Source organism: Quercus suber, unplaced genomic scaffold (genome assembly GCF_002906115.3).
Source record: "Quercus suber isolate HL8 unplaced genomic scaffold, Cork oak 2.0 scaffold_73, whole genome shotgun sequence".
NCBI lineage: Eukaryota > Viridiplantae > Streptophyta > Magnoliopsida > Fagales > Fagaceae > Quercus > Quercus suber.
The window spans coordinates 354,735-368,078 of NW_027069538.1; the positions used below are offsets into that span (position 1 = coordinate 354,735).

Sequence of the window (13,344 nt, forward strand, 5' to 3'; positions counted from 1 at the left end):
AGATGGGTTTTGAAAACTTTCTTTGTTCCTTATAAAGCCCATTGTTATTTTGAAATTGAAAAAAAAAAAAAAAAAAAAAAAAAAAAAAAAAAAAAACCAACCCGCCTATTGTATAGGCATTTAAAAAAAAAAAAAAAAAAACGTGTCAAGCCATATATATATATATATACTGATATACATACTTTCCCTATTCATTTTCTTTCATTCTCTCTCTCTCTCTCAATTTCCAGAACTACAGCACACCAAATCCAAAACCTAGAAATTCCAATCTCAGCGCCGAACCCAAAATCAAATGCAGAAATTCAAATTCCGAGACAACCCAATCCGAAAGGGGCTCAAAAGAAAGTATGGAAGAAAAAGGAGCCCTCCTCCTCTTCTTCTACTTCTTGTGCTCCTCTCTTCGTCTTCTTATTATTCGAAAAAGCAAACTAAGAAAGTTGGAAGAAAAAGGAGACCACGGAACTGGCTGGAGCTCCCGAGGGACGTGACGGGTCGATCTTCCAGAGACTCGGGCGGTCGAGATCCTCGAGACCGCGCAGAAGGTGTGCACGCTGTGGCGCATATCTGCAAAGAAACCTCCATTGGCGCGACATCAACATGCTCAATCTTTACGAATGGGAAGATGGCCATCCGACCCCCTGAGATGTGCCGCAACGCCGTCGATCGCAGCTGTGGCCAATTGCGAGCTATCAACATTGAGTACGTCGCTAACGATGAACTCCTCAATTATATCGCCCAAAGGTAACTTCTCTTCTTTTTTGGTTAAATTTTGTTTGTGTATTTTCAGTTTTGATATTTGGTTTTTATAATAAACTCTAGAAAAAACCAAATGCAAATGCTAAACATCTAATTGACAATCATGGGCACTTTAATAAAATGATTTCTAAGTTGGGTTTTTTTTTTTTTTTCAATAAAATAGGTTGACTTTGTAATTTGGGTATCCGATTTTTTTTTTTGGCAAACGATTCAATAACATATTTAAAAAAAAAAAAATCAAAATGTGAATCCATTAAAGTTATCTCCAATAAGGCAAAAATTATGAGAAATTACAAAAGTGATTGCATTATCATTGGAAAAGATGCTATGAAATTTGCTTAACATAAAATTTTTCTTTGAGAAGATGATTGACATAAAATTTAGTCATTCAATGGATCCAAAATATTTTATAACTAATTTGCACTTTATCGCATGTCCATAACATCCAAAATTCAAATCCCACATTCCGAATTATAAAATGTAAAAATAAAATAAAAAAAATAAAAAAAAATAAAAACAAAACACAAAACAAAACAAAACAAAACAAAAGTCCAGCTATAAGGTTATTTAATAATTTAAGACTTGCTAAAATGTAATGATACGTTTACTGAATAGCATTTTCAAGGATATGATATATTAGTTAATTAGAGACTATAAATAAAAATTTCAGATCTAATCACCAAAGTACTCCTAAAACAAAATATTCAAAATAAGCGTAGCACAAAAGTCATTTTGTGTAGATGCACTATACAATAGGACTAGCCAAAAACCTCTGAAGTTATTAATTGGATACTAGTAGATAGGATCGTTATCAGAGTCATCATCAAAAGATTCATCATCATCGGGGTCGTCATCAAAAGATTCATCATCATCAAAGTCGATGGGATTGTTATCAGAGTCATCATCAAATGATCCATCATCATCAGGGTCGTCATCAAAAGATTCATCATCAGAGTCATCATCATGAATGTTGTTGGAGTCATCATCAAATGATCCATCATCATCATGAATGCCGTCAGAGTCATCATCAAAAGATACATCATCATCATGAATGTCGTCTATGTCATCATCAAAAGATCCATCATCATCATGAATGTGGTTGGATTCTTCATCAAAAGATCCATCATCATCATGTATGTCAGCAACAAATTCATAGTCATCACCAAAAGATCCATCTTCATCATGAATGTCATCATAGTCATCATCAAAAGATCCATCATCATCATGAATGTCATCAGCGAATTCATAGTCATCAGTGGAATCATTAGAAAGATACAAGCTCTGTTCAGCAATGAATTCATAGCCATCCATGGAATCATTGGGATGCCGCAAGTTTTTAATCCGTTCAGCACATCTTCTCCCCAAATTTCCTGACAAAGTGACATTGAAACATCTCCTTAAGTCAAGTGATTCAAGGTGAGGACAACCATCAAGTATGGCCTGCAAGCCATCATTTGTCAGCTGATTTCCAATAAGCTGGAGGTGGTGTAATTCGGGCATGTTCTTTGCAATAGCAACTGCCTCCTCATCACACTCTTTGTCAGCAGCATCCCACTTCTGATTCCATTTCAATGATTTCAAAAGAGGACAACAGTGCCCCACAGCTTCCAGAGATTCTTTTGGCAATAAAAAAAGCGTAATGCCCAGCTCCTCCAATAATGGAAGTTTTGCAGCAGCTTCCCTCAATGCCTTTTCTGAAATGCTATCGCAACATAAAAGACGAAGGCGTCTAAGCTGACTTGAACTGCATAAACACCAAGGATGTGATAAAAAATGAACTGGAAGTTATAAACAGACAAGTCAATACAAAAATGTGGAAGAATTCTGCAGCTACAAATTCTATATGGGAGGCAAATTAGCTTGAACCCACCATATAGATTGTGAACTACAGTAAGTCATCAAAGAGATTTTCTTTAGGACCTCCAGTCCAATGTGACTCTTAATTCCATAGGAGGGCTGCAATGTATTGTTATGCTGTCTATTTTCTATTGTGCACAGAAAAATCTTTTAAAGAAAAGAAAACAACATAACTAGTTGGGAACATTCTCTAGGCCAAATCACCCAAGCTTCCTACCTAACTTTGAAGCCATCAATCCAAGCACTTGTGACCATGCGTCAGCTAACAACATAAGCAAGCTTGCCCAAATATCCAAAAAAAAAAGGGTTCAATGTTGTTGCAAATTGTTGAAGATGCAAATTACTTTATTCGTCAATTGATATTTGGTTCAATGTGCATTAAAAATCCAAAAAAAGAGGTTCAATGCGGTCGTAACAACCACTCAATTTGTTGAAGAGTGACAAAACTAATAGCACCCCCAAATTTTACTGAAGAAGAAAGAACAAGTTAAGTTATTTCTCTCTTTGATACAAGTGATCATTGGTGTAGAACAAATTAGAAACAACCTGCATACACGTGCTTGGGGTATATGGACAAATAGGAGAGTCAGCAGTAGTCATGGGTGTGACCTATTGAGATCTTTGTTCAAGTGGTCCAAAACAATAGTCAAATTAATGTGATGCCAATACTTTTATTGATTATATATAGTATTTTAGGAGTACTTTCCACAGTCAACAAAACTAGTCCACTGGTTCATTAGTTGAACAGTAGACTTAATAATAATTATTTCATAGTACAAAATTGACATTTTTTTGAAACTACAAAATTGACATTTAAAACACACAAAAATTCGTACTTAACAAATCAAGTTACACCAAAATCAAATAAATAGGACTAAATTAAACAGATATATCACCAATCGAGATGGAAAAAATAAAAATAAATAAATAAAACGTACCTTTGGGCTATGTAGGTGAGGAGGTCGTCTGAGCCAAAGTTCTCGATGTTGATATCTAGCAGCTGGCCGAAACTGCGATCGATGGCGTGAATGCACATCTTATCGAGATAGCATCGCATTCGCATGTTAATGGGGTCACCGAGACTACGTCTGCAGTAGGTATTGCGCATGTCGACGGCGCGCCACATGGAGGGGTCTTTGCAGAGGCTGCGCCACAGCGTGCACACCTTCTGCGCGGTCTCCAGTATCTCGACTGCACCGAGTCTGTGTAGAATCGACGCCGTCACGTCCCTTGGGAGTTCCAGCCAGTTCCGGGTGGTCTCCTTTTTCTTCCTCCATACTTTCTTAGTTTGCTTTTTCGAAGATGAAGAAGTAGCAGAAGGTGGAGGAGGAGGAGGAGGAGGAAGAGCCTCTTTTTTCTTCCATACTTTCTTTAGTGGCATTTTGGGATTTGGGTTTTCTCGAAACTAGTATTTTTGCACTTGATTTTGATTTGGGCGGTGGAGTGGTAAAGATATTTCGAAGATTTTTTTTATTTTTTTATTAAGTGGGTTTGTATACTGTTTATTTTGGTAAAATTAAAAAATTAATACTAAAAATACTGCTAATGAAAGTAAAAAATTAGTTGAAAGAATAGGCTTATAAATTATATTAAAAATGTAATAAAATTATAAATAATAACAAAAATAAATTAAATAATAAAATAATTTTAATTTTTAAGTGCAACTTAAACGCACACTTATTGCCTGAGAAAAGAGATGGGAATGGAAAAAAAAAAAAAATCAAACGTTATACCCCATATATAGGGCTTGACACGATTTTTTTTTTTTATTAATTCCTGTACAATTGGGCGGTTTTGATTTTTTTTTTTTTTAAGAATAAATATGGTGTACTTTTTTAATTCCGAAAATATACCTTTAATTACCGAAAAGAACTTAATGGCACTATGGCAGCCGGTAATAAAGTTCATCACAGAAAAGTGGAGACCTTTGGATTCCACTTTTAAAGAGTCTTTTCGTAATAATTTTTTTTTTTTTTTGTCATGGAATAATTTTTTTCTATTATCTAATTAAGACACAAATTAATTTTTAGTATAAATAATGTTCAAACCTTAAATTTCTTATGCGGCAATACAAAATTTTACTAATTAAGCAAATTTGAACCCACATTTTTAAAAGGAATTTTAACAATATGGACTAATATAATACGTATAAAACAAACGAGGAGACTATTAATTATTTGCTTCTTTATTGTGGACGAGAATTTCCAAACTAGATTCTTTTGTGGGGAGAAAATTCATGGCATAATTGCAAACTCGTTTCTCTTCTTACTTGAAAGGATAATTACAACACTTTTTTTTCCCTTTAAATTAAAATGTATGATAAGTGATGATATGTTTTTTTTTATAATCAAAATGTAGATCTATTAAATTTATCTCCAATAAAACAACACTAAAGAAGTTTAAAAAGTGATTGCATTATCCGGCGCAGAGTAATAGTGGGAAAAAAAATGTTATTGTAGTTCATATAAACCCGAAAGTGTTTAAAAAAAAAAAAAAAAAAAAAAAATAAAAACCCTGAATGTCTCTCCAGAGAAGGTTTTAAAACAAAATATAACAGAGGAACACTTATATATATATATATATATATCCATGGATTACTGAGAACAGTAGGCTCTGTGAAATTTGCTTGACATAAAAATTAGTCACATGATGAATCCAAAATATTTTTTTAAGTAAATCCAACTAGGAGTCTAGGAGGTTTTACACCATTTGTTTAACTCTAATTTTCCACCTTCAAAAGTAGATGTATATAAGTCTTGCTAAATGTAAGAAGGCATTTGCAGGTATAGAAACTATATTAAAATTTCAGATCTAATAACTAAAGTATTACTAATGCTAAATATTCAAAATAAGTGCAGCACAAAAGTCATTTTGTTTAGATGCATTGTACAAAAGCACTAGTCAAAATAAAAATCTCCCAAATCATTAATATAAGCTGGTGGGATCGTAGTCCGAGTCGTCATCAAAAGATCCATCATCATGAATGTCATCAACGACTTCATCATCCTCAGAGTAATCTAGGGAATAAACAATATCCAAGCCTTCATCAAAAGATCCATCATCAGCGACGAAGCCATAGTCATCGGTGGAATCATCGGGATGACGCAGGTTTTTAATCCTTTCAGCACATATTCTTCCCAAATTTCCTGACAGACTGACATTGAAACATTTCCTTAGGTCAAGTGATTCGAGGTGAGGACAACCATCAAGTATGGCCTGCAAACCATCATTTGTCAGCTGATTTCCAATAAGCTGGAGGTGGCGTAATTCGGGCATGTTCTTTGCAATAGCAACTGCCTCCTCATCACACAGTGTCTGAGAAAGTCCATCAGTAGCAATAGCATACCACTGCTGATTCCATTTGAATGATTTCAAAAGAGGACAACAGCGCCCCACAACTTCCAGAGATTCTTTTGACAAGGAACAAAGCGTAATGTCCAGCTCCTCCAATAATGAAAGTTTTGCAGCCACTTTGCTCAATCCCCCATCCGAAATGCTATAGCAACATACAAGACGAAGGCGTCTAAGCTGACTTGAACTGCAAAACTACCAATGATGTGAATAAAATAAAAATGAACCAGCAGTTATAAACAGACAAGTAAATACAAAAACATGGAAGAATTCTTCATCCTACAAATTCATTATTGGAGACAAATAGCTTGAAGCCACCATATTGTGAACTGCAGTAAGTCATCAGAGAAATATTCTTTAGGACCTCTGGTTTATTGTGGCCCATAATTCAATTGGAGGGCTGCAATATATTGATGTACTGTCTATTTTCTATTGTACAAAAAGAAATTGTTCAAAGAATAGAAAACAACATATCTAGTTGGGAACATTCTCTAGGCCAAGCAATCCAAGCTTCCTACCTGAATTTGAAGCTATCAATCAAATTACTTGTGACTCTCTGTCAGCTGACAACTTAAGCAAGCTTGCCCAAATATAAAAAACAAGCAAACTATACGAAGTAAAGCTTACATATGCTTATACTTTTTGGGTTTTTTTTTTTTTTTTTTTTGGTGGTGGGGGACTGGGGGGAGGGGGAATTCTTTAATTTAGTACTAAACTGATTGCACTCCAAATTTTTTTGAAGAAGAAGGAATGAGTTAAGCTATTTTTCTCTTTGATATAAGTGATCGTTGGAGTAGGAAAAATTAGAAACAACCTGTGTACATGGGCTTGTGGTGTGTTTAAAGTTCCTAATGCTAGTGGATTAAGGCTTAGGTTTTGTTGATCAGTAAGTGTGAAAACTTTATTAAGAATAGAGGGACAACATTACATCCACTGTACATAGGAAGTGTACAGACGCTGTAAATGGGAATCAGTTAAGAGTGCATAAATCCAAAAATTCTAGCAAATTATAAAAAGAGTGGCCACCTAGAACAGCCATCCAGTCAAAAAGAGTACGAAGAAGTAACAACTTTAGATCCGAGGGTGAACACTCAATGTCTTCAAATGTTTGATTATTACACTCTCTCCAAAAAAGCCACATAAGACATAAAGGTATAGCACCCCCAAATATCTGCATTTCAATGCCGACCAAACCCCCCCTGCCCAAAACTTCACCAAGACCAAAACACTCGTAGGTATAACCCAAGCTAACCCAAACATGTCAAACACCATAGACCATATATATCATAAGCAAAAGGGCAATGAATTAACAACTTATCAACGGACTCACCACTTTGCTTACAAATGCAACACCAATCTACCACACAACCCCCTGCTTACAGAGGGTGAGAAACTTAGACACCTTCAATCGAGCATTATTGGGGAAATGGTTTGGTTGTAGTACTTTGAAGAGGCAGGAGATCAATTTTGAAGAAGAGTGATTGGTGAGGGCCGAGGGGAAGCTTGGGGTCAATGGATAACTGAGAGACTCCGCAGTAGTCATGGATTCATGGGTAGTCCAATAAGAATAGGCACAGGTGATGCCAAGTTGCCAACATTTCTATTGAAGACATTGATTCCCTTTCTTTAATTTATGCTGTAGTTTTTAGTACTTTGCATGGTTATCAAAATAGAACCAACAATGGACCCAATTAAATAGACTAGTTCACTATTTCATTGATTAAACTAGTGGTTTGTTAGTTGAACGGTAGAAAAAGAAATGAACAATGAGCTCAATAAATGAAGTGGTTATAAAGCAAGTATTTTTTTTTTTTTTTAAATCACATAACATAATAAATGATCATTAGTGTAGCACAAATTAGAAACAACCTGTATACATGTGCTTGTGTTGTGCTTAAAGCTCATAATACTTGTGGATTAGCATTATGTATTTTTGATCAGTAAGTGTGAAAACTTTAATAAGAATAGAGGGAAAAAAACATTACATCCACTGTACCCAAATAAGCCACATAAGACAAAGGTATAGCACCCCCAAATATCTGCATTTCAATGCCAACCAAACCCCCCCGCCCAAAACTCCATCAAGGCCAAAAACACTCTAAAGCATCACCCAAGCTAACCCCAATAAGCCAAACAACATAGACCAAATTTCATATACAGAAGAGAAATGGATTAACAACTGATCAACAGACTCACCACTCACACCCACTTACAGAGGTTATTTTTGGTCACGACAAAATGGTTAGAGGCGGGTGACCAGTGTGGCTTCCCTGTCTAGGCGACCACTATTTAGATGCACTTAGCATGGTTATCAAAACAGAACCAACAATTGACCCAATTAAATGGACTTGGCAATTATGATTTTATAGTATATATTTATAATTCTATTAAACTTAACAATAAGCTAAAAATACACAAACAAAAAATGAACAAAATTCATACACCAATTAACAAACTTTTTTATGAGAATCAAATAAAAATAATAAAAGGTGGATAGTGAAAAGAAAAAAAGAAAGGTACCTTTGGGTGATGTAGGCGAGGAGCTTGTCGGTACCGAAGTACTCGATGTTGATATCTTGTAAGTGGCCGCAACTGCGATCGATGGCGTGAATGCACATCTTCTCGAGGTCGTACTCCATGTCGTGGAGGTCACCCAGATTGCGCATGTCGATGGAGTTCCACATGGAAGGGTCTTTGCTGATGTTGCGCCACAGCGTGCACACCTTCTGCGCGGTCTCTAGGATTTCGATTGTGCCCAGCCTCTGGAGAATCGACACCGTCACGTCCCTTGGGAGATCGAGCCAGTTCCGGCACTCCTCACTAGAAGAAGAGGAAGAAGAAGAAGAAGAAGGGGACTTCATTTTCTTCCATGCTCTATCTGGAGGCATTGGAAATGTTTTAATAACATTCAGAAGTGAAAATGGAATTTTCTGGGGTTTGGGCTTGTCTGACAGTCTGAGAAACGTTTTTTGAAATGCCTATACAAATCGGGCAATATTTCATTTATGGTTTTTTTGTTCTTAATAGAAAAGATATGATAGGGCAATATTTCATTTATAGTTTTTTGTTTTTAATAGAAAATATATGATAGAAAGTTTAAATGAAACTTTTTATTTTTATTTTTTATTATAATTTTAACATATGGCATCCATAAATCCTTACTCTATTTTTTTTAATATTTGTATTTAATAAAAATAACATGTTTTAGCTAACTAGTGAGCAGGTATATTGTTTGTTCTAAACACATGAGAAATAAGACATTCTGAAACTCAAAAGAAGTAACCTGGATCCCATAAATCAGAGCAACAATTGTTGAAGTAGCATGAGAATTTCAACTAAGAGCATGAACAATATTAAGTGAATCTCCTCCTAGAACAAAGTGCTGAATACCCATATCATTAGAAAATTCCAAACCAAATTCAAAGGCCTTTGCCTCAACTTCAATAGCTCCTAGAGGACACTGAAATTTCATGCTAAGACCTACAATAAAATTTCCAACATGGTCTCAAATTACAACCCTCACTCCAACTTCTTTTGTTCCTTAAAAACAACTCCATCTACATTAACCTTATAAAAAGGAAAAGCCGAAGGCTCCCATTTTGAAACATGAACTTGAGAAAGCTTCATTGGGACTTCCACAGCTGCCAATACTCCTCCAAGTAGTGAGTACACCATAGAATCAGTTGCTTCCCATTCTTCCTTAATCCACCATGTTGAACTTCATTCCTATTTGTCCAAAGTGCCCATAAAGTTGTGATTGCTATAGCCTGATCTTCACACAACCAATCTAAGCCATAGGAAATCCATAAAACACCTAAACTACATAGAGGCAAAGTCATTGAAATTTTGTAATAACATTCATGTTTCACTTGCCTTAGGACATTCCCAACAAAGATGCAACAAGTATTCCAAATTATCACCACATTCCTCACAACCACCCTCCAATATAACATGCCTACGTACTAGATTCGCCTTTGTTGGGAGAATATCATGGGCTGCCCTCCAAATAAAGTGTTGAATCTTATGAGGAACTTGGATCTTCCAGAGCTTTTTCCAAAACTACCTCATGCTATCACCATCCGAGCTTGAAGCAAATTCGATAGGCTTGCTCAAATCCATTGCAACTTTGTAGGCACTCCTAACCGAAAATAAACCATTTGAAGTCTCTTCCCAGATTTGTTTATCTTCAGGAAGCCAAGTACTCAGTGGAATACCTCCTATAATTTCTACCTCAAAGGGAAGGAAAATACATTTAAGTAAACTAAAATTCCATCCCTTATCTTCAACATCAATCATATCACTAACCATAGAGATTTGTGGATAAAGAACTCTAGGGGAGATAACCTTAGATGAAGGAGAGTTAGGAATCCACTTATCCTCCCATATCCGGATTTTTTGACCATTGCCAACATTCCATCTCATCCCTTTTTTAACAATTTCTTGGGCTACATAAATACTTCTCCACAAGTATGAAGGTCTATTTCCCAAGGAAGCATGAACAAAATCACAATCTTTAAAATAACATGCCTTAAAAACTCTATAAACAAGAGTATTATTAGCCATTTGAAGTCTCCAGCCTTGTTTAGCCAAATGAGCTAGATTAAAAGGCTTAAGCAGTTTGAAACCTATCCCACCACATGATTTAGGCACACACAACTTCTCTTAACTCAACCACGCCATCTTTCTTTCATCTTGTTTTTGTCCCCACAAAAATTTCTAATCATACTAGTCAGATCATCACAAACGGAATCAAGGATTTTGAAGCAACTCATGGTGTATTGGGATAGCTTGAGCAACTGCCTTGATCAAAATTTCTTTCCCGGCTTTAGAAAGCAACTTCTCCTTCCATCCAGCTAACTTTTTTGCCAATTTTTCCTTCACAGCATTAAAAGTATGTCTTTTATTCCTCCCAACTAAAGATGGAAGACCAAGGTATTTTTCGTGCTGTGTAATAATCTGAGCTCCAAACCTTGTCTTAATTTCTTCTTGAAGTTGTTGATCTGTATTGCTTGAGAAAAACAGAGAGATTTTAGCCCTATTCAATTGTTGGCCAAAAGCATCTTCATAAACTTTTAAGACACGCTGCAAAGAATCACACTTCTCCAAGCTAGCCTTACAAAAAATAAGATTATCATCTGCAAAAAATAAGTGTGAAAGGATAGGAGTAACAAACAGCCACCCCTTCCATCTTACCTTCCTATACAGATTTTTTAATCAAAGCAGAAAGACCCTCTACACAAATTAAAAAAAGATAAGGAGACAAAGGTTCCCCTTGCTGTAACCCTCTTGAGGGAATAATATTACCTCTAGGTTTACCACTAATACGTACATAATAGGAAATAGAAGAGATACATTGCATCATCAAACCCCTCCACCTAGAATTGAAACCCAATTTTTCCATAATTTTATCCAAGCAAATCCACTCCACTCAATCATATGCCTTTCTCATATCTAGCTTTAAAGCCATCTCTCCAATTTTCCCCCCTCTCTTAGAATTGATGTGATGCATAGTTTCAAAAACTACCAAAACATCATCAGTAATTAACCTTCCATGCACAAAAGCGCTTTGGGTATCACTAATAATTTTTGGTAAAACTTTTTAAGTCTATTAGCAAGAACTTTAGAGGCCAATTTATAAATCACATTACAAAGACTAATAGGATGATAACCAATAATACGCTTTGGATCTTTATTTTTGGTACTAAAACAATAGGGATTTCATTAAATTTTGGTGGAATAGTACCAAGATTAAGAAAATTCAAAACAGTTTTAGTAACCACACTCCCAATAGCAGGCCAAAAGTGCTAGAAGAATAAGGGGGCATATCGTCTAGACTAGGAGATATAAGAGGATACATTAGTTTAAGAGCTTTATGAACCTCTATTCCTTGAAAATCACCTGTAAGTATTCATTCATATCTGTAAGGACCTTTGGAACAATGGCTTGCAATAATTCAGCAAAATCTGATGGGCAAGAAGACTTGAACAAGTTAGAATAATATTTAAGCACCATACCTTCCACAGCTCTATCATCCTCCTGCCAAATTCCATCTTCATCAAACAACCCCTCAATACAATTCTTTTGATATCGATTAGATGCTTTTGAGTGGAAATAACTTGTATTTCTATCACCTGCTTGAAACTAGTTTAGGCGAGATCTCTGATGCCACATCGAGTCTTCTTTGTCCAGCCAACAATTGAGCCCCACCCGAGTATCCCTCATGGAGATAATATTTTCAGGAGAAGCTGGTTGCACTTCTAGCCACAGCAGATGCTTTTGAAGATGGGCAATGTTATTCCCAACATGTCCAAAACAGTTTTTTTTTTTCCAAATCTCCAGCTTTGCTTGGCAATTTTCCATGCAACTTTCAATTGGAAGCTCAGTCCCCATATGTAAACCTTCCTCCCAGGCCGAGTTCACGACATCCTCACAACTTGAGTCCTTCAACCACATAGCTTCAAACCTGAAAATCTTAGTTTGCATTGGTTTTAATTTCTTCCTCATCAGATTCAACACTAGCGGATTATGGTCAGACACAGAAGAAGTTTTATGAAAAAGCTTTGCTTGAGGAAATTTAATCACCCAATCCATTGTTGCTACATCCCTATCAAGCCTTTCTCTAATTTGTGTTCCATCAGATTGTTGATATAGCCAAGTAAATTTAGGACCAGAGAAGCCTAAATCACGAAGACCACACCAATTTAACGCATCTACAAATGGCTGCATTTGTTGAGCGGGCCTAGTGGCACCACCTTCCTTCTCAGATGAACACATAAGTTCATTAAAATTACCAATAGCAAGCCATGGCAGCTGAGAAAGACCGTTGAGATATTTTAATAAACTCCAAGATTCATATCTAAGAGAGGTCTCTAGTTGTCCATAGAAACCTATAAGATGCCACCACCCCAAACCATCTCCACTATTCACCTCAGCATCAATAATAGATGGAGAATATTTTATAACATTTACTTGTATATCATCTTTCCAAAATAAAGCTAACCCTCAACTACTACCTCTGCTGGAACAATCAATCCTTGTTTGAATCCACAGATATCACGAATCTTCACTATCCAATCTCTATCAGATTTTGTTTCCATTGGAAAAACAATTTTGGGCTCTTCTATCCCAATTACCTCTTTTAAGGCATTAAATGTGCGAGGGTTCCCAAGCCCCCAACAGTTTCAACTTAACAAACTCATTGGTCTCGGTGGGGCTGCTCAATAGCCTCCGCCGATCCAAAATGAGTTGCTAAGAGTTCACTTTTCAAAGTTTCCTCCTCAATTTTTACTTTCTTTTCCTGAGATACACAGTGCATAGTGCCACTAGTCTTTCTCTTGAAACCCGAAGCCTCCTCTTTATCTCCAACACTGTCCTTGATAC

General features: G+C 36.0%; 1 protein-coding gene across 1 annotated transcript in view; it reads right to left on the reverse strand.

Annotated features, from left to right (window-relative positions):
• Nucleotides 1-8,978, reverse strand: part of LOC112004922 (uncharacterized) — a 14,015-nt gene extending 5,037 nt beyond the window's left edge. The window contains exons 1-4 of the mRNA XM_024037167.2: nt 8,485-8,978; nt 5,542-6,151; nt 3,552-4,018; nt 1,550-2,500 (exon numbers count right to left, since the gene is read on the reverse strand). Coding sequence (XP_023892935.2) covers nt 1,550-2,500; nt 3,552-4,018; nt 5,542-6,151; nt 8,485-8,852 — 2,396 coding nt within the window. The 5' untranslated portion in view covers nt 8,853-8,978. The remainder of the gene's footprint in view (nt 1-1,549; nt 2,501-3,551; nt 4,019-5,541; nt 6,152-8,484) is intronic.
• Between the last annotated feature and the right edge of the window lie 4,366 nt (nt 8,979-13,344).